The sequence below is a fragment of the Sciurus carolinensis genome, chromosome 2, assembly GCF_902686445.1.
Source record: "Sciurus carolinensis chromosome 2, mSciCar1.2, whole genome shotgun sequence".
In the NCBI taxonomy this organism is placed as follows: Eukaryota; Metazoa; Chordata; class Mammalia; order Rodentia; family Sciuridae; genus Sciurus; species Sciurus carolinensis.
The window spans coordinates 26,248,125-26,269,503 of NC_062214.1; the positions used below are offsets into that span (position 1 = coordinate 26,248,125).

At 57.8% G+C, this 21,379-nt stretch overlaps 1 protein-coding gene across 1 annotated transcript; it reads right to left on the minus strand.

The window, feature by feature from the left end:
- Positions 1-1,542: 1,542 nt before the first annotated feature.
- Positions 1,543-15,151, minus strand: Scrt2 (scratch family transcriptional repressor 2). The gene is made up of 2 exons (XM_047541363.1): positions 14,622-15,151; positions 1,543-4,383 (listed from the first exon to the last, which is right to left on the minus strand). Exons 1-2 carry the CDS (start codon positions 14,752-14,754, stop codon positions 3,593-3,595), a joined length of 924 nt encoding a protein of 307 aa, XP_047397319.1. The 5' UTR covers positions 14,755-15,151; the 3' UTR covers positions 1,543-3,592.
- Positions 15,152-21,379: the final 6,228 nt, after the last annotated feature.

Sequence of the window (21,379 nt, forward strand, 5' to 3'; positions counted from 1 at the left end):
ATGCACCTCCATGAAATTCTGTGGCAGAAGTGGTCAGGGACCCTGTTCCTCCGCTCCTGACTCTTGCTACTGGAGGATGGTCTTGGAGATGCTAAGTTGTTCTGTAGCAGCACCGCAGCATTGAGCCACAGCACCGTGGGGCATGGGAGGTGGTGACCCAGGCAGTGGCAGGGGCCTGCTGAACACAGGGACCCTGACCCTGTGTTTTTGCGGGTTGTGTGCTGTGGCCTTGAACTCAGTTGCACTGTGGGCTCCTGACGCTCCTCTCCCTGTCTTATTGTGGAAAGGGCAGTAGCTCTCCTGGTGACAGGACTTCTGAGGTAGAGTTCTGGATGTCCCGCCCAGGACAATTCAATTTAGCCAGCAGCCAGTTCCCTGTGTTAAATATTTTCTGCTTTGAAGGGATCTAATACAAGTGTGTAGATCTGATCTAGAGCCGTTTCCGTCCCCGCACCTCAAATGGATCTAATGGACGCCACAGCTGATCAGGACGGTGTGCGGGTACCGAGGGCTGTGTGTGCAAGGCTAAAGAATGCCACAGGGGCTCTGTCCCTCCAGACCCCACTAGAGACTGGTGGGGGGAGGTTCCCACATCCACTGTTATTGTTGGAAACACCTAGCGCGCGCGGCTCAGGATGCAGCACCTCTAGAGGAGTGTGAAGGGAGGGGAGAACCGGCACCAGGGCAGGGGGGAGGGGGTTAAAAAGTGATGCACTGCCTAGAAAGGGGGCCCAGCAGAGTGCAGGTCCAGCCTAGCTGGATCTCCCACCCCTGCCTGGCATCTGCCCTGCCCGCCCTACAAGGCACACAGGCCCAACTTCTTGGTGAGCCTGTGTTGGGATTGGGAGTTAGAGGCTGGCTGGGAATTGTGGTCCCACTGAAACTGGGTTTTCCTTGCTTTTGGTGTTTGTAGGACTCAAACCCAGGGCCTCAGGCATGCCAGGCAAGCACTCTACCACTGAGCTACATCCCCAGTGCCTGGGGAAGTGTTTTAGTTAGGCAAGGAAAGATTTGTGTCCTGAAAGGTTGTTCCACAGCTTCCTGAACTTTTGGTGACTGGTAACTCAAAAGCTTTAGGGGTACCTCACCGGTTTTAGCTAAAGCCAACTATTTTATATGCTTGCATTTGCTGCACGCATGACGGTATACCCGTGAATATGGGGATAAAGTGGGGAGGATGGGTTAGAGATGGGCTGTCAGCGCACAAACACGGCCCACCGTTGGGCTTGTTTGGCAGGTGGAATTCAAACTGCAGTTGTTGGGGGGAGACACGCTCCTTCCAATTAGTCACAGGCTCCACTGTTCTCTAATGTCCTAGGGGAACTGGCTTCATTCACTTAGGTTGTTAATGTGGCTCTTGAACCCTTATTTGATGTATATTTAGGATCGAGGATGCCTGGGACCTTGAACATGCCAAGGAACCCCAGATGGCAACCACAGGCTGGTCTGCAGATAGAGGGAAATAGAGTGGAAAAATCCAGCTCTCTCAGATGCGCCCCCCACCCCCGCAATCACAAGGTCTAGAGGCGCTGGTGAGTGGCCAAAGTCCCTTTAATATCCCTGAATTGTGTTACAAGTAATACTGCTGAAGGTGGGGAAGGGATGGGGGTCTGGGGATGAGTTGGAAGGGGAGGGAGGGGGAGCGCCAAGCGCTCATACAAAATATGGCCAAAAGGCTTAGCATGCATGGAAAATTATTGCTGTCAGAAGTTCCTATTTACAGGGTCAACACCCTCCATAATTGCTTCTGCGACCCCTCTCTCTCCCACCGTCCCCGCAGTCTCCCTTTCAGGTGGGCCTGGAGCTGGACAAAGCTCCACCCACCTCTCTGAAGCCCTGGAGAAGGGCCCTCGCTGCAGGGGCCGCGCCGGTCTCCACCCTCTTTTGCGGCTGGAGACCGGGAGGGGTGGGAGAGTCCAGGACTCGTGCCCGCAAGCTGGGCGCAGAGCGATGGGGGCAGAGGCGTGTGCTTAAAGCAGAGGGCGCCAGGGCCCGTGCGCGTGGAGGTGTGTGCTTCGGTCCTCACGCGGGCATGCAAAAGCGCGGCGGAGGAGGTAGTGGCAGCCAACGGGCGGGCGGCTGGCGGCCCCGGCCCCTCTGCCCGGGAGAGTTGCATAGACGTGGCCGGGAGAGAGCGCTCCTCCCGGGGAGCGGGCCCCAGCGGGGTCCGGGGCTCAGTCGGTCCCTGGAACCTGGGGTCCCTCGAGAAGAGGAATAAATAAGAAAACGAGGAGGCTCCTCTCTCCGGGCTTCTTGGAGCAGGGGTGGAAGGCTCAGGAGGGCGGGGACCTGCCCCGTGACAGGACCTCCTGATGCCCTCTCCCTCCCCTCCCTGCCAGTTGAGGGTCAGCAGGTTCCCCTCTCATTCTGGAGTCCCCTTCCTTATCGAGTTCAGGCTCTGATGAGGGTGGGGTTTCTCCCGAGACCAGAGGGTGTGTGTGTGTGTGTGTGTGTGTGTGTGTGTGGCGGAGAGGAGGGGCAGCCCAGTATGGCCTTAGCTGTCCCTTTCCTTGCCTGGCTCCCTGACCTCCCAGTCCAGCTGGGAAGTCAGACTGTCCCTGGGTGAGGCCAAGAGATTAAATAGAATAATAAATAGATAGATAAATAAATAAATAAATAAATACGCAAATAAATAATCGGAAGGGCCCAGCTGGACAAGGGGGGACATTGGTGAGGTGTTCCAGGCCTCCCCCATCCCGAAAATAAGGAGGGGTACCTGTAGTCCTGGGGATGGAGGAAAGTGCTCAGAGAATCTGGGGAGGGGGTAACTCCAGGCTGGAAGCCCAGGGAAGGGTTGTCCTGGGTGATGGGTTACATTAGGGGGCAGGGCCCTGAACTGCCCCTCAGGTCCGCTCTAGGTTAGGTCAAGTCAGGAATGAGAGCTGCGAGAGGGAGGGGCATCTGGAGAGAGCAAGGTGGGACGGGTGGTGAGGACCCTCCCCCCAGATTGAAGGTGAGAAGTGGAGGGGGTGGTGAGTGAATAGCTGAATCTAAGACCCGGGTACGGGTATGGAGGGGATGGGGCCCACTGAGAACCAAAGGAGGGTTAAAATGAAGATCCCCAGGTGGAACCACTGAGGGAGACTCAGAGAGACCCAAGGGATGGCCTGGGGTTGGATTGTGTTATGCAGGGCCTTAGAGTTCAGGTGGTTAAGGGAAACTGAGGCAGACGTGGGTGGGCTTGGGCCTTAGATTCGGGGGTATCAAGAGAGGAATGATCAGAGACTTCATTGAGAAGAAAGGTTTGAAAGTTAGAGCGGTGCAGGGTCTGGATGGGAGAAATTTCCGACTCTAGGGCCTAGGAGATGTGCGGACCTGGTGCCTGAGTTGGGAGCCTTGAAGGCAGACAGCGGGGTCAAGGTCAGCGGTGGCAGGAAAGGACGACATGACTAGGGCGCGCTGGGGAAGATAGTTCCAGAAGTGAGGTGTGTGTGTGGGGACTGAAGAAGAAAGTTTCGGGTCAGGATGGGGTCCCCCGGAGGGGCATGGGCAGGGAAACGCAGCTGGGGGTTGGAGAGGGCGCTGCGGGCGCAGGTGGGGGACCCGGGGCGCGTGGGGAGCGAGTTCCGGGCGCGCGGGTCTGGCGGGAGGTTCAGCTGGCCGGGCCAGCGGGGGGCAGCGGGGGAGGCTCGGCGCCCTTGACGCAGGCGGCCTCGCAGTGCTTGTGGAGGTAGGACTTGAGCGCGAAGCTCTTGTCGCACTGGCGGCAGCGGTAGTGCTTGAAGGCCGAGTGCGTCTGCATGTGCGCGCGCAGGTTGGAGCGGTCGGCGAAGGCCTTGCCGCAGTGCGCGCAGCCGAAAGGCTTCTCGCCGGTGTGCGAGCGCATGTGGCCCTGCAGCAGCCAGGGCCGCGAGAAGGCCTTGCCACACACGCCGCACTTGTGGCGCAGGTTGTGCGTGAGCACGTGCATGGCGAGCGCGGGCATGGACACGTACGCCTTGCCGCACGTCGGGCACTTGCGCGCCAGCTGGCTGTCCAGGCTGCGATGCGTCTGCTTGTGGCGGCTCAGGTTCGACGACGTGGCGTACGTCTTGCCGCACTCGGCGCACGCGTGCCGGTGCCCGCCGCCCGCCGGCGCCCCGGCGCGCCCCGCGCGCTCCCCGGCGCTCCCGGCGTCCCCCGCGCCCGCCGCGTCCCCGCCGCCCCCGCCCCGCCGCCGCCGCGAGCGCCCGTCCGAGATGAAGAAGGCGTCCATGGAGTAGCTGTCGGTCACGGCCGCCTCCCCGCGGAAGTAGCGCGCGGACAGGCTCGACTGCGGGCTTTCGGGATCGCTGTACTCCTCCGGCGCCGCGGGCGGGTACGCGGGCTCGGCGGGCGCCAGCTCCAGGCCCGGTTTCTGGTCGCCATCGTAGCCGCTCGGGGGCAGGCAGTGCGGGACATAACCTGGAGGGGCGAGAAGTGGAAGGCATTTTGAGGACGAGGCCCCGGGGAAGGCTTTCCCCCTTGAGCAGGCCCCTCCCGGCGCCCTCTAGCTCGGCGTCCCCGTGGCAGCTTTTGGAGAAGGATGGCTGCTTGTAAGACAGTGTCGCGAGCCTCGAAGGTATTGCTATACCCAATTTGCAGGTGGGGAAACTGAGGCAGAGACACGCAGTCTAAACTAACAGCGGTGGGAGGTGGAACCAAGTTTCAAACCCCATTTCTCTTTTTCCAAGAGCATTCTGCTTTCCCCGTTCTATAACTTCTTTGGACCTCAGTTTGCCCATCTGTAAACTGGAGCTTGTAGCCGGTCCCCTGGCACACGCCTGTAGTTGGAGCTACTTGCCAGGCCGAGGTGGAAAAATCGCTTTCCGCCAGGAGTTCAAGGCCAGCCTGGAATTACAAGTTCTACTTTTTAAGTTTTGTTTTTTAAGTGGTACTTGTCATTGGACAACCCCTACCAGGGTCGTTGGGAGGACCAGGTAGGCGCTGCCTTGGTGCTTTACATACCTTAACTTACTTAATCGTCTCAGGAAGTAGTATTATTAGAGCCCCCATTTTACATGTAAGGAAATTGAGAAAGAGAAGCGCATACAATAATTGCTATATAAGTGGTAGGTATTATAATTATGCCTTTTACTTGCTCGAGAAAGTGACTGCACTGAAGATTATTTAATTATCTGACTCCTGCTCTGCACTTTGAGCCTCCCAGGGCCGGATCTGTGCGCCCAACCAGTGCCTGGCTCTCAGTAGGTGTGCCAGACCCACCTCCCGGGGTTGCCAGAGGATTCAAGAGGGGTCAAGTGTGTGGCATGTTATAGCTGTGGCACAAAGAGAACCTGCTTGTGTTTGCTCCCAAACCTGATCTGCCCTTCGCTCTAGAAATCTCTCTGAGCCCCTGGTGACAATTCGCCTCCCCCTCCTCCTACCCTTGGCTGGAGTTGGACCAGAATTCCCGCCTGTCATGTTTGAGTGACTGGTGCATGGGCAGGCTGGCTCTCCCCCAGGGGATTCCATAGGGGCTTCTGGAGGACAGGGGCCACCCCCACTTGTCTCCACTTCCTGTGGCCTCCCCTGGTTCCAGCACCTTCCCTGGGCTCTCTGGAGGGTTTCTGGCAGACAATGAACAAACTTATCATCCTGGCACTTAATTACCCAGCGTTCCCCTTGTCCTTTCATTCCAGAGAACAATGGAAGTTTGACCCCTTCTGAGGCTTCACAGCTGGGGAGTGGCAAGTCCCATTTGACCCTCTCCATCCGACCCCTGAGACCTACAATGGCCCCTCTCACGCCCCCATGAAGGGAGCAGGTGGGAGACTTGGGCTTTGTAAGCCTGAAGAGGACTCAGACCTCCAGACTCCCGCTGGGCCCTCTCGAACAAAGGTCTGGCTGACTCAGCCTTCAGGCCTTTGCCTCTCTCTCGACTGGCATTTGGGTGGGCATGGGGTGAAGTCGGCAGACTCCCCAGCACTGAAGGTGAGGGTGTGTTCTTATCTTTCCCTGTCTCTTCAGTGGCTGGCACAGGGCCCTGTGCGCAGAGGTGGCTGTGGACTGTGGTGTGGGTGACTCGGGAGCAAGGTGCTCTGTGGTCAGAAGCGGGGTGGGGGCAGTGGTGGAGACAGTTTTTAATCCACGGGGAGGAGGTGCCCAGCTTCTCAGCACCCCATCTCCCCGCCCATCTGCTTTTGGCGTGGAGGGTGTCCCACCTCCCGCCCCAGGTAGCGCCCTGGAGTTCAGCCCCCAGAGTGCTGGGGTAGCGCCGGGGACTGAGTTAAGTACTTTTTGGGCACTCCAGACCCCTCCTTCTCCTCTCGGATCCTCTCGCACAGTAATCACCCCTGGTGGTAACAACAGGGACATGTGCTGAGCACGTGCTAGGTGCCAGGCTCTGCCATCCCCGCCCTGGCTCATCCCAACAGTCCTTATTAGTTAAAGAACCTGAGGTACAAGTGGCGATGGTCCCTCATGCCCCGGGTGCATGTCCCCCTTGTTTCCTGCACCCCTGGAGGTCCTGAAGAAGGGTCTGTGACTCAGCTGCCACCTAGCACCAGGGACCCAGCCAGTGGGCATTTGATAGGTGTTTGGGAAATGAATGATAGAGATTTGCCCTGCAGCCCGGCAGGGTCTGCTGTAGGGAGGACCATGGGAAGGGGAGGATGATCTGGTTCCCCAGCACAGATTCTAGCTGGGTGACCTTGGGCAAGTCCTTCTCTCTCTGCTTTGGGTCTTTTTTCTGGAAATGAGTTTAGTAAGGGATCCACTTGGAGGCTGGGACTGATCATGTGACTGGGACTTTGCATTGTTCTCTTATTAAAGAAGAATGACATATTGGTGAAGAGCACGGCTTTGGTGCCAGACTGCTTGGATTGAGTTCTGGCTTTACCATTCCCAGCTGTGTGACCTGGACAAACGATTCGCCTTCTCTCCGCCTCTATAGTTTCAGTAAGGAGTCCAGCAATGAAGTAGCAATGGATAAATAACCCGACGCTCCGAGAACACTAATGTGGCATACATGAGCGCACTCTCCCCTCCTGACTGTACCATTGTACAGATGAGAACTCCTAGGCACAAGGAAGTTAAGTAACATGGCTAGGGTCACGCAGCCAGGAAGTCAGAGCCAGGATGGCAGCCGGTGCCTGGTCCCCAGTACACCCACAATACGTGTTGGCTGTTACCAGCAACAATCAGTCTCCCCAACTGCATTTCTGGGCTGCAGTTTTCTTGGTGTCCACCCTGATACATCTTGCTGATCCTCTCTGGGCCTCTGTTTCCTCATCCAGAATTTCCGCCCTCACTTGCTAAGGAGAAAACTTCTGGTACATAGGAACTCAGAGAACCAGGCAGCCCTCACCAGAATGAGTGTGCTGTCCACACTCAGCGCCCTCTGCTGGCAGACATTAGCACTGCAACACTTTACTCCTGACCTGATGTCTTTCTGTAGAAATAGGGGTGCCTCAAAACAGCTCAGGAATGCCTTCAGGACAGACGTGATTGCTCAGTGGCTGTGAAGTCTGACATGGGTTGGGAGCACCATATGCAAGTTTGATCATGTGAGGAGGCGATTCTAACTCGCTTTGAGACCTTGACCAGGTGACTTATCCTCTCTGTGCTCAGTCTACAGGAAGAAGGTTGGGATGCTGTGAAGACTTACTGCATTGTGGATGAAATAATCCCTCCACGATGCCCTGTGTCCCTTCCACTCCCTGCTCTTCCAACTTGACTTCGTTTTTCTCAGGTTCACGGACATCTCCCTGTGTGTGTTTGGGCAGGTTCCTTGCCACATCTTCATAAGGGAGTTCATAATGGGATCGGATGAGTTAATGTGTGTAAAGTGCTTAGTACAAGGCCAGTCCCATAATAGCTAGCCTCTCAAGCTGCTATGATCAATATTATTCCTACATTTTCTGGTGATATCCTAATCTGCCAAAGAGTAGGAAAGACACATAGGTATCTCAAGCTGCTGTGTGACTGTGGGAAAGCCACTTCACCTCTCTGGGTCTCAACCCTGGAAAATCCTTCAGGACACCAGAAACCATGTTCTCCCCTTATGCGTGGTACCTAGACAGGTTTTGGGTGCCTTCTCTGTCCCAGGAGTGACTAGGAGGCTGAGCTACCTGTTCCACAACTGCTAGGTTGAGACAGCTCCCTCTCCCTTTTGTTTGGGTCCCAACAGAGACCAGGAAGAGCTGGGACTCAGAGAAAAGAGACCTGGTTGTCACCCGGGGCCTATGCACATAGACCCTAACTGTGTGACCCTTGGGCAAGTCATGCTGCCTCTTTGGACTGAAATTTCCCATTTGAGAGATGGTTACCTGATTTACCCTCATAGGGCCATGGGAAAGGTCCAGAAACACAGAGAGGTGCACGTGTCACCTGAGAATGACTGGTTTTTCCTGCCCAAGAGTCTTAATTCTTTAGACAGAAGGTCAAGAATCCAATGGAAAATTATATATATATATATATATATATATATATATATATATATGGACATTATATATGGACAACGGAGTGGCAGAAAGGGAAATATATGACAATTAATAAATGTGCTGGGTTCTCTGCAGACACCGTCTCATTTAACTGCCTGACCCCCCAGTGAGAGTAGGGACCTGTAACAGTTCCAGGGACTGCCCACCTTCTAGCCGGCACCAGCCCTGTGTGCCATGTAGCACACTGCACTGTACCAGAGGCCCAGGGAGGGCAGAGAGCCTGCTCAAGGTCACTGCAGGGGAGTCGGGTTGAACCCTCCAAAGCCCATGCTTTTTCCAGAACACCAGAGAGGGCCTAGACCCTGCTGGGGAAGGAAGGTGGGGGCTTGCAGGGCAGTGGGTGTTGGAATAGGGGAGGACCCGCTGGCCTAGATAATGCTCCAGCACCCTGTGAGTTTTTATAATTAATGCTTAACAGTGATGACGAACACATTGAGCACTTACTGTGTGCAGGGCTCCCTAAGTGCTTCCTGCACTTTAGTTCAAGTCTCAGATCAGGTCTTCCCAGGCCCTTGTGCAGAAGCAGCTCAAGCCCAGAGAGGGCCCTTGACCTACCTCAGGTCACAGAACAAACTCTCACAGAGTCAGGGTGGCCTCCTTTTCTTAATGGAGCCGGTCCAGGGCTCCTTTCCCCAGTGTCTCCCAGACTCTGAGGGTGCCAGGCTGCCTGAGGGAATTTCAAGCCCCATTCCCACCTCCCTGTCCTGAAATGGGCAGGAAAAGAGAGCGGCCCGGTGGGGGACAGCTTCCCAGGTGGCCTGGTTTCCTGAGGAGGGCTTGGCCCTGCGGGCTGGGGGGCTGCAGGGGCTGCTGCATGGGTATATTTAGAGCTGCTTCTTGCTGTGCCAGGGCCTCGGGCCTCGAGAATTAGCTCCAGCCAGCTGAGCAGAAAGCCAGGTCTGTCAGCAGCAAAGCAGGATAAAAATAGTTTCTCCTGTCTGCTTGCAGAGCTGGGCAAAGGGGCCGGGTACCTCCCCCTCCCCTTGTTATAGCATCTTTGTTAGCGGTTCCCTGGGCACTGGACCAGAAATGACACCCACCTCCTCCAAAGGCCTGGCAGCTGGTACATCTGCCCACAGGGAGGGGGTCCTGGAGTCTAGGGAAGCAGGCCCACCATGACCAGCGCTACAGGATGTGGGGCCCATGCCCACTGCCCCAGGCCCAGGGAGCTTCCAGAGAATTCCAGGACCCCTCCTCATGCCCCCACACCCCAACTTTCTGATATTCCCCATATTCAAGTCTTTCTGTGGCCTGATTCCCATGGCCCGCAGGGGGTCCTTGACTCTGGGAATCAATAGGAAAGCGCTTTCAGGGGGTTGCGGAGATGGGCGTGAACCACTCGGGGTCTCCAATGGCCAGGCCCTCGTGGGGGAGCAGCTTCCTCTGCCCTCACGGAGGGTCTCTGGTGGGCCTTGGCTGGGCCTCCTCCTGGAGACGGGTGTGCGGCCGTGTCCCGCCTGGTCCCCAGGCCTCCTGCTTTCTGCGCTGCCCTCCCTGTGCCCTAGAAGGGTGCCGCCGGGCTGCTCTGCACACCCTGCTACCCAGAGGCTGCCAGAAGACTTTTTCCCTCATTTTTCAGATGAGGGAAACCACATCTGGGCCCTGGACCTCGGGCCTCACTGCACTCCGCATGACCTCACGTGCGCCCCAAGAGCCTCCAGGCTGTGGGCCCCCCATACATGCGGACGAAGCACCCACAGGAGGGAGGCCGACATCTGTGCTCTGGTGATTTGGGGTGCCCCGCCTTGGTTTGGCCTCTTCGGGTGCAGTGCGCCCTCTCCGGCCCTCCCGCCCTCTGCCCTCTGTGTGTGTGCAGCCCGAGCCCCGGGGATGCATAAGCCGCTGGCCGACCTAAGGGACTCTGCTTCCCTCTGGATCTCCCTCAGGAATCACAGACGCACGTCCAAGGTGTGGAGCTCAGTGTGGGCCTCAGGCTTTGGTGGGAACCGAGGGCCCCCCGATTTCCATGGAGCCCTTATGGTCCCACATTCCCACTGAACCCTGCTAGGCCATAGGAAAACCAGACTCTGCGTCTCCAGAAAGAGTGGAAAGAGATCATGTTCCATGGCTCAGTGTCCTGAGAGAGATGGGCTGGGGTGGGGAAGACTGGCTAGGGCCCCCAAAGCTAATGGTGGACCTAAGACTTGAACACAGCCAGGTTCGGCGATGGACCTGGATGTGACCTTGAACTGGAGATTGGACCTGGATCTTGATCTCAGGCCAGTTCCTAGACCTTGACACTTGAACTCAGACATGGAATTCGCCCTGAATATCAGACCTGTACCTGTAACTTCAGACATTGATCTGGGACCTAGACTCGGATGTAGACATAGGACCTGGACCTCAGATCTGGACCCGGACTTTGAACCTGGATTTCTGACTTGTCTTTAATCTGGACCTTCAATCTGGACCAAGGCCACGGTGTCAGGGAACGCTGAGGTTACGGACGACTCAGGTGGGTCTTCTGTGTCCTCAGGCACCTCCCCAGCCCTACTCTGTGCTACCCTGCCAGGGGATTGGGGCAGCCCTTTCGCATCCCTGTCCCCCAAGTGGACCTTCTCAGGTCTGGGTTAAGTGTGCAGCCGCTGGGGCTGCTCAGCTAGACTCCCGGCCCCGGCCTGGAGCGACGACTCGGCGCCATCAAAGGGAGTGAGAGGAAGCGGGTGCTGGTATAATGTGGTCGAGGAGATGAACCCGTGGTAGAAGTAGGAGGGCCTCCTCGGCCTGCTGGGAGGCTTAATGCAGCTGCAGAGGACAGACACCGGCGTTATTGGATTGGCATTGATCCCTCAGCTGCCTGGGTCAGATGCACTCTGAGTCTGGGGGTAGGAGAGGGACGGGGTGCCGACTCCAGCTGGAGTTCAGTTAAGCGTGAGGCGGACGTGGACACTCCAGGAGATGTCCTTTGCAGGGGGTCCGTGGAGACCACTGACACACAGATGGATGAACAGCCTCCTCTGGGGTGGCTGAGGGTCCCAGCATCACCCCGGAGGGAGGCCTGGCTCTGTGAGGGGTGGGCTGGGTGGAGGTGGAGGTGAGGTTCTGTGGGCGTTAGGAGATGTGGGCTGTGGAGTCTCTGGGAGAGACTGCCTCCATCCCTAGAATCACCCAGGGGAGAAGAGAGGGAACAGGGGCCGCGGGGCAGAAGCACAGGAGGAGCGACGGGCCTGAGATACGTGGAGGGGATGGGAAATGAGACCTTATCCCTCTCCCTCGGGAGCTCTGCAGAGAGACCTGGCGCTTTCTCCATCGGGGCATGTCCCTTCCCCGTTTTGAGGTTCTGTGGGCTTGGGGGCTGCCTGGAGCTCAGATACACCTGGCACCTTCTGCCCCGCCAGGCAGCAGAGGCGGAAGAGGAGGGAGTAAGCAGGAGAAGCGAGGCTCAGGGGAGTGAGCGCCCTGCGCGCCTGTGTGGGAGGAATCCTCCAGGATTTCTCTAGCAATCCCAGGCGTTCCCGGAGCATGGGGCGGGGGCGGGGGGCACACCTCTTTAATTTGGGGTCTCACGTAGTTATCAGTTAGGAACCTGGGGTTCCGCTGACCTCCACTTTGACAGCCGCCCCCAGCTGCACCCCCTGGGTTCGCCTCCCACCAGCCTCTTCCTTACCCTGCAGGCTGAGCTGCAGGAACGGCTTGTAAGAGGATCTTTCTAATAACTGGAACTATCTCCCGCCCCAGGCCCTCCTCCCCCTCCTCTCCCTCCGCTCCGCCCCTCCTCTCTTTCTCCTTGTTTACCCAGCACACTTACACACGCTGGGAGAGAAAAAAACGTCGGCTCAGCAATTTTTCACACTTCCCTCAAACGCTCAGCAAGGTTATTTCCGGCAGAGCAGAGACAACGGGGCCACCAGGAGCCGGTGGGCTCTCCAAAGAGCCCCAGGAGCCCCCACCCCCACCCAGCCATGGAGTCAGGGAGCCCTCACTGCCCAGTCTGGCCACACCCCAGGAAGGGAGATGCCCCTGAAAGCAGGAAAGGGCAGACCCTGCGTTTCCTAGTCATACCTAGGCTTGCCCCCCATCCCCCACCCTAGCGCTGGCTGTCCCCAGTAGACAGCTGAGGTGGCCAGGTCAGAGTGCCCGTCCTCACTATGGGCAGCCTGCAGAGACTGAAACTAAGAAAAATGCCTGACTGCAGAAACTCTGCCACCCTCAGCCAGGGGGCATATGTTCACAGAGTCCCAGGGAACCCTGACAATGGCTGCCTAGCATTTGGTTAGACCCTTGTCCAGGCGTTTCTAGTGCCTCTCACAACCACACTTGACCTTCATGGAAGCTGAGCTCGTCAAAGTTTGGAGGACGTTTAGTTCGTGACATCCAAACCCTTTCACTGCTGGGGAGGCTGAGGACCAGAGAAGGGAAGACACTTGCCCAAGGTCACACAGCAAGTCAGAGACCTAGAGCCCAGGCCCCCCATGTTTCAGGCCAGGCTATCAGGCCAATCTAAGGATTCCCCAGAGGCTAGTGAGTTCATCTAGAGTGCTTTGGGGAAAGGGATTCACAGATAGGGGTGATTCTGGGGTGTCAAACCTGGTAGGAACTCCACAGAAACAGCACTGTCCCCCCCTGCTGCCCACCGTTCACTTGGGGGTTCCTTTTGAAACCTGTTTGGCCTGAAGAAGGCCAGGCATTCTCTAAGGAACAGCCCACGGTTTTGGCTGCACGTGGGAAATTCTCTGATCTTCTCTGGGTTTCCTCAGCTGGCATGGGGAGAGGACCAAGGCGACCTCAGTGGGAGGGAGCCCGGAGCTTTGTGTGAGCCCCTAAGGGATCCATTTGCATCTTGCAGTACTTCAGTTTCTCCCAGCTCCCAGCACATACTCCCCAGCCTTGGCATGGCCCCAGGTCCACCCTCTGTCCTACCAGCCTCAGCCCAGCCATATCCCTCAGCTTCTGTCTTCCACCCCATGGAGCCCTAGGGTCAAGAGGAGAGGAGAGTACAATATGGGGTGTTTGGCAGAAGGGAAGGGGTTGTGTTGGTGGCTGGGGAGGCCAGGGGCGGAGGGGCTGAAACGGAGTCCGTGACTGCTCCCTAACTTCTTTGACCTTGATGAGGTCACGGGTCCCTTTGCCCGGCACCCTCTCTCTACCTGGCATGACAGAGTATTGGGACATGGGTGAAGTGCCCGGAAATCCCCAGGCGGAGCCCCTGCCTCCCGACTCCTGTCTTTGCCATCTCAGCCTCCCCATCCCGAGCTCTTTCTTCTCTGCTTTTTCCTCTCTCTCTCTGATATGCACACACATGCACATATACACACACCCCAAAGCTGATGCCACACTTGATGTCAGATCTCTCACTACCAAAGTGACTCCTCCTCTCCAGACACCTGCCCTGAAGGGGGCCGTCAGAGGAGAGTCCTTTTGTGATCCCTTTGAAGGAGGTGGGGGCCCACAGATGCAGTCACCTCCCTAGCCTTCAGAGATCACCCCCTTTGGGGCCCGGATGACCTCTCTTGTCCCCCAAACCCTTGTCCCTGCAGGAACTTGCTCTAAGAGCAGGGGGTGGGGGTGGGGCAGGAGGCAGGGGAGGCTTACAAGAAGCAGCAGGGTTGGCTCAGGGAGGCGAGAAGCTGGTGCTGGGGATGGAGTGCAGCTCAGGGGACCAGGAGCCACTTTGGGGGAACCCCTCCCAGAAATCCCCTCTTCTTTGCGGTCCCTAGGACAGGCCCAGCCTTTGGCAGGCATGTGGCTGAGGGTAACAAAAGAGTTATTTAGAGAGGGGGGGTCTGGGAGCACTTGTCTGGCATCACCAGGGGAGCGGGTCTGAAGGGAGGGGATGCCTTCAGCCACCCCCAGGGAGCCAAGCCCATCTCCCCAGGGACTGGTAGTCCAGGCCCTTTACCTTCCCCAGCAGGAGCGCGCAGCCCACCAGGGAGAGGGTACCCTCCGACTGCCTTGTGCATGACCCCCCAGCGCCAGCCCTTCCTGAGCTCCCTCTCCGTCTGTATTCTCCCATCACCCACCTCACTCCAGCCCTGTTCTAGGGCCACAACTTTCAAAGTCCCGGCTGGCGTGTGGCTGTGGGATGGGCCGACCCTGTGACTTTCCCTTTGTACGACCTAGCCCCAGCCCCGCCCGCCCGGCCCTCGGGAAGTCCGGGAGGCGCTCCCGGCCGGAGAGATCTCCTCCCGGGGTTCCCTGCCGTGCGCGCCCCTCCTCGTGGTCCAAGTTGGGGAGGGCCCGAGCTCCCCTCCCCACTGCCCTCCGCCCGATCCCACTCACCGTTGTCCCCGGGAGGCCCCCGGGCGCCAGGCAGCACGTAGGCAGTCTCCAAGGGGTGGTAGGTGGGGGCCGGCACCCCGCTGCACTGGAAGCCGTCCCCTTTGATCTTCTTCACCAAGAAGGAGCGCGGCATGGTGCAGCTGGCGGGGGGCTCGGCGGGGGGCACTTGCGCGGGGCCCCGGTGGGGGGAGGCGGCCAGCCGGGCGCGATTGGCTGTCCGCGCGGGTTTCAGCACTGGACAGCTCCCAGCGGGCGGGCGGGCGGGCGGCCGCTCGGAGCCGGCACCGGCGGCGGCGGCCCCGGCTCGGGCTCGGGCTCGGGCTCCTGCTCGGGCTTGGCGGCGGCGGCGTGCAGACAGGCGATCGCTGGAGCTGTGCTCAGCACTCCGGCTGCCGGCTTTATATGGGACGCAGGCTGGAGGAGATCAGGTGGTCCCCTAGCAATGGAACTGTTCAGCGCTCTAATCCATCAAATGTCCCCCAGGACAATCGCTCCGCACACGTTCCCCTGAACCGGCGGCGGTGGGGGCAGGCCAGGCGCAGGGAACAGCGAGCAGGCAGGAGGGGAGAAAGTGAGGGCGAGAAAGGCGCAGAGACAGAGACGGAGAAAGGGGAGTGTGTGTGTGTGTGTGTGTGTGTGTGTGTGTGTGTGTGTGAGAGAGAGAGAGAGAGAGAGAGAGAGAGAGAGAGAGAGAGAAACATGCAGAGAAAGAGAGAGATGCACGCTGAAAAAAGGTAGAAATAGAAGCAGAGAGACCAAGATAAGGACAAAAAGACACAAGAGAAAAGCAGAGAGAGAAGAAAGACAGGCCGGAGAAAGTAGCGACACACTCCCGCGCCCGCAGGAGGAAGAGAGATCAAGACACACAAAAAGGAAGCCCCCCAGGGACGCAAAGAAAGGGAAAGAAAAGTGAGAGAGAGAAACTGGGGAGCAGAGGAAGAGCAGTCCTGGACGGGGGGGGGGTTCAGGAACATGGGGGCACCAGGAAGGGGGTGCAAGGAGAAGAGTGAGTCCTCGGCCACCGGTCGACCCCCCTCCTGCCTGCAGTGTTCCCCCTCTGCCCCAGTTCTGAAGTGGCCCGTGTGGACACCAGCTTTAACTAGAGGAAGTGCCCCCACCCCCAGCTGGGGCGCCTGCTGGAGCCTCCTGTTGGGTTTGGGGCTCAACTTTCTTCTCCCAGAACTGGTGGGGGGAGCGAGTCCCCCATGCCCATGCCCAGCCTCGCTCAGCCGGTCCTGTTCCGGTGCCTAGCTCAGGCGAGCGCTGCAAGAGGAAGTGAAAATCGTCCAGTAATTAATTTCCCTGCTGCCGGGGGGTGGTGGTTTTGACACATCCGAGGCTGTGTCTTTCCCTGAAGCGGGGAGCAGACAATAGAGACACGTGGACTGGGAAGGGAGAGGGGGGAAGGGAGGGGGAGCGGGGCTCCTGCTGGAACTCTTTGCAGGTCAGCTCCTTTGTCTCTGGAAGGATCTGAGAAGACCCCCCCCCCCAGTCCAACCCAAACCTGGGGGAGGGGGGATGCCTTGGCAGGACTAAGGAGCAGGGGAACTCAGTCCCTTGCCCAGAGGCTGCTGGGCAAAGCCCCAGGGTGGTGGGTCAGCCTCACCAAGTGTGGGATGGTCAGTGCCCAAGAGTCCCAGCGTCAGACTCCAGGGATGCCAGGCTCTCTCTGGTGGCTGACATTCTGTTGATGGTTGCAGGGCTGATGGAGTGGGGCTGTCCTCTGGGGACTGTGTCATCCAATACCAACTAGGAGTGTAAGACCCAGAGAGGGCATGGAGGTGCCTGAGTTCACACGGTGAGTCAGCAGCAATTTCCAGAGACCTCAATGTCCTCTGGGCACCCCTGAGTCAAGGACTTATCACAGTCTTTGAATTGTGGCTTAGAAATTTCCAAATAAAATTTGGACCCCTGAACTTGCCAGGGCTCTATAAGATCTGGGCGTCCCCCATCATCTCCCGGGTCCTATTGTCTCATGTTTTGCCCCCTGGGACTTTCTGTGACCTCAGTCACCGAGGGGTCCCCAGGCCGGACTCATGGCACACCTCTGTATTCCGTGCTCCATCCCTCAAGCCTGCCTCTAGTTCCTCAGCCTTGGCCTCCACTCTTTCCTCTAGGCCTGCTCCTTCCCTCCACATCACCCCAGGAAACTCCTACTTGTCTCCAGGACTTGGCTGAGGCAGGACTTCTGGCCAGGAGGTGTCCCTGACTTCCTCCATCCTAGACCCAGCCACCTTGCCCATTAGTCCCTGAGGTCATGAGCTCGAGGCCTCTGTCTGTGCATGCCTCAGCATACTCTCAACAGTGTGTACTAAGCTCTCCCGCCTACTGGCTATGGAGCCTTGGGCAAGGGACTCAACTGCTCTGTGCATTGGTTTCTCCATTTATAAAATGGGAATAATACCTGTTGCTGCCTCAGGGTCATTGGGAGCATTACAAGAGTTGCCGTGTGTGAGGGACTTGGCATGTAGTAGGTGCTCGATGCACCTGGATTCCATTATGCAACTGTGCCTGCAGCGTCCAGCATTCCTCTGTCACGTGCTCGTCCAGTGGTGAACTAGACATCGCTGGTCCTGCTGCGGGAGCTGACGACCAAGGGGGAGTGGATGGACGCTAAGAAAGGAGAGGAAACTCTTAGGTCTGTACTGTCCTTTCCGGGAACCCAGCAGTGCTGTGGGGAACATAGCTCAGGGCGAGAGAAAGGAGGGTGACAGTCCTTTATACACAGTAGCCAGCAAGTCTCCTGGGAGACTTGAGGAGGCCATAGGGGAGCTCCAGGAGGAGTCTTCACGAGTTCAAAGGCAGGCATGAGCTCGGCCGGTTGAGGAACAGCAAGAAGTGGAAGGAGATGAGGCTTGGAGTTGGTAGAGCCAGAAACGAGGGTGTTGGATGCACCCCGAATGAATGAATGGGTGGAAGGGGATGGTGGGGGAGTCAGCCCGGAACCAGGTGCTGGTTATTGGAGAACAAATTCCTGTTGCCACAAGGAGGTTGCTTGTTTGCTCAGTTGTTGACTATTTTTTGTGGTGTAGCCATGTATATATGTATTTGGTACCAGGGACTGAACCCAGGGGTTCTTTACCACTGAGCCACATCCCCAGCCCTTATTTGTATTTTATTTAGAGACAGGGTCTCACGGAGTTCCTTAGGGCCTCGCTAAGTGGCTGAGGCTGGCTTTGAACTCGCGATCCTCCTGCCTCAGCCTCCCGAGCTGCTGGGATTTCAGGCATGTGTCACAGGCATCTGGCATATTTTGGGGTTTGTGCTGGGTACTGGGATCCCTGTCCCCTACCAGTGCCTACTCCCTTGGGGATAAAGAAGACAAGTGGGCACCCGGGAGCTCACCTCTGCCTTTCTGATGGTCCTGTGGCGCCACCCTTCTGCATAAGAGATGGCAAAACTGAGCCCGGAGAGGGGAACAAGGCACTAAGGGTCTGCAGCAGCGTAGGGGCAGAGCGGGGACCCGATTCTCCCGCCTTAGGTCTTCTCCTTGGACAGGACATGGAGGCGCCTGCCCCTTAGCTCATCAGTGAAGGCCCCACAAAGTGGGCTCTGTAGCCCACTAGTGTAAGGCCGGGGACCCAAGCCCGGGCCTCCCGCCTCAGCCGGGAAAGCGGGGTGGGCACCTTTAGCAGGTAAGGAGAGACTTGAGCCTGGAAGCTGAGGTTCCACAGTACCGCTGGCAGAGGAAGACGTCAGCTTGGAGGGGACACACATGGCTGCCGCATTTCCATCGCTAGGATATGGAGAAGGGCCTTCTGTCCCCTGAGCCTCCGCCGGCACCAGCTTACTGGTTTCAGAAAGTCTTCTGTTGGCATTCATTTCTCCAAGCCTCCAAGTAAGGAAATAACTTTATTCCCAAAAAAGTTTTCTGCCGCCTCAGAGGTGGGGATAAAACCCCAGCTGGAGGAAGTAGGGAGGGGGTTGGAAAGAAAACGTCACTGGGTGGACTATTCCGTCACTAAAAATCATCGTAGGGGATGGAATCATGGAATCACCTTAAGCGGAGGACGCAGAATCCAGAAGTCTCTCAGTGTGGTCACGACTACCAACCAAAATAAAAATGAACATGCCTGGCAGAGTGGCAGGGGTCGGTGTGGGGTTCCCCCTTCTTTTTAATTATCCAAAAAGTCTATAAAGTATTTCAGCTCAGCAAACATTGATCTTGAGCACTTGCTCACTATCTATGCACTTCCAAATAAAATAAATAATGAACTTTAATAAAAACATGCAGGATAATCATGATCCTTCTTCCGCCTTGGAGAAGACAGCTTTGCTGGTGGCAAGTTCCCCAGTGACCCTTAATGCTACACCAGGGATGTGCCCCAGCCACAGCTCCAGCCCGCACTGTGCTAAGCACTCAGCTCTAGGAGAAGATGCTGGCGTTGCCTGGGGTTTTTTTTTTGGTGGTATCAGGGATTGAACCCGGGCCGCTTAACCCCTGAGTCACATCCCCAGCCCTTTTTATTTTTTATTTTGAGACAGCGTTTCACTGAGTTGCTTAGGGCCTCACTAAGTTGCTGAGGCTGGCCTTGAACTCTCGGTCCTCCTGCCTCAGCCTCCCGGGCTGCTGGGGTGCCTGGGGCTAGAGATCAGGGGAATGGGACTCTCTTTATTTTCAATTCAAATTTCTGCCCTGGCGTTTCCCAGCTGTGTGATTCTCAGTGCCCGGTTTTCTCTTCTGTAAAATGGGTACAGACGTAGGGCTCGCCACACAAGCCGGCAGTGATGACTGACTGGGGATTTTGGGAACAGGGCCTGGTGCACGGTGACATGGCTCATTGCCATGTGACCCTGATGGTTACTCGTCTTCGCTCATCTCAGCCTCTCCGTGGTGTCCAGGGAGGACTCCATCATTGGCCTGCTGCGGGGAGGTGGCTGGCTTTAGGCCTCTTGGTCACCGAGCAGAGCAGCCCAGGAGGCCCCAGGTCTACAAGGGTGCTGGCAGCCTCCTCGGGAGCTCCAGGCTTGGCACAGAGGGTCTAGCTGGAGGCTGCTCTGTGTCCTCCAGATTTCAACCCTGCCCATCAGGAAGGAGGGCGCCTGCCAGGATCTGGGTGAGTCTCAGGGCCGCTTGAGCCTCACCGGGCTGCGCGTGCGCAAGGTGAGGCCGGCGGGCCCAGCACCTGGCAGGAAGGCGGGCTGCAGGGAGTCAGGAACCCACCCCTGCCAGCCTCCACGCCCTCTGCTCTCCCGTCTGGGCCCAGCCCTCTGTCTGTTGAATGGGGATGGGACAAGATGGTCCCTGAGCTGCTGTCCAGAGCAGATAATGGAATTCTGTATGAATTCCAAGGAGGAAAGTGGCCACAAATGCATCCGCTCTGGCGGATGGGGCTCTTCCTCGGCGAGCTGCGCTCTCTCCGCCCTGGTTCTCCGGGTGTTTGATCCAGACCTGTCTCCTCCGAGCCACAGGAAAGGATGCAGGAGGAGGCTGAAGCTGCGCCTCCTTCTCCGCCCGGGCCTGGGGGGTCCTCTGCCCTCCCCGAGCCTGTGCTCTCCTTTTTGGGGATGATGGCGGGAACCCAGGAGGCGAGTCTTCCACCTGGGGTGCAGGAAGAGGTGCGATGGGGGAAGGCTGGGGTGCAGGCGTGCCACGCCGCACCCTGTCCCGGCCTGTGCTCAGGCTTCAGCCAGGACTGTCCTGGAAGAAGGTGGCCCCTGCTGAACACCGGGGGGTGGCGAGGTGGCTCAGCTGGAGGGCACCGTGACTGCAGCCCAGAGGAGACCGAGGGGCCCCCTGCGGCTGCCACGTGTCTTCCATGGTGACTCATTTAACCAGTGTGGAGTTCTGGGCGGCATGCCAGGGCGGCCTGTGCACCTTTCCAATATTGCTTAATTACTCCTCACGCCGCTTCCCCAGGCGGACGGCGTTGTGGGTCCCATTTTACAGAGGGGGAGACTGAGCCCACAGAGGTTTGGTAGGTTTCCCAGGCAGTGGGCTGCGAGCCGCCAGGCCCACCTGGGCAGTCTGCTCCCTGGGCCATCCCCGCACGTCCCCACCACAGTCTCCTCTCCAGCCATAAGGCCCTGGCAGAGGTTTCTGGGGATTTCACCGTTTTCATTTTCTCACTGGCTCAGGGCCTCCGACGCATGCACAGACTTTGGGAAGGAGCCGAATGGGGTGGCTGAGGGCAAGGCAGGGTCCCAGCCCCTCCTGAAGTTCCTACTCTGCTCCCTCAAACTCTCCCACCACATCCAGCCGGGCACGGTGGCCCATGCCTGGGGTCCCAGTGACTCGGCAGGCTGAAGCAGGAGGATTGCAAGTTTGAGGCCAGCCTTGCAGTTTAGTGAGATTCTGTCTCAGAATACAGAGGACTGGGATGTGGCTCAGTGGTAGAGCACCGCCAGGTACCATCCCCAGGACCAAAAAAGAGCCTCACGCCTCAGCCGCAGGGCCTCTGTGCGTGCTGTCCCGCTGCCTCACGCTCTTCCCTCCCTCCCTTGCCTAGTCAGCCCCTCTCCCCATCACGTTCCTGCCCGACCCCAGGATCTAGCCCAGGATTTGAGAAGGGATGTGCTTCAGTATCCCTCAGGATTATAACCCCGTCATTTACTGAGCATGTATTATGTGCCAGGAGGCAAGTCCAAACCTTCCTGTGGTTCTCTCTCTCTATCGTCTTAACAGCCTGCAAGGTGGAAGTCCAGGGCTCAGAGAGGCAGAGTGACTTGCTCAAGGAGACCCAGCCAGGAAGCAGTAGTGTCAGTGGTTAGCTGGGGCTGTCTACAAAGCCCTGATCTTAAACAATGAGTCCCCCTCT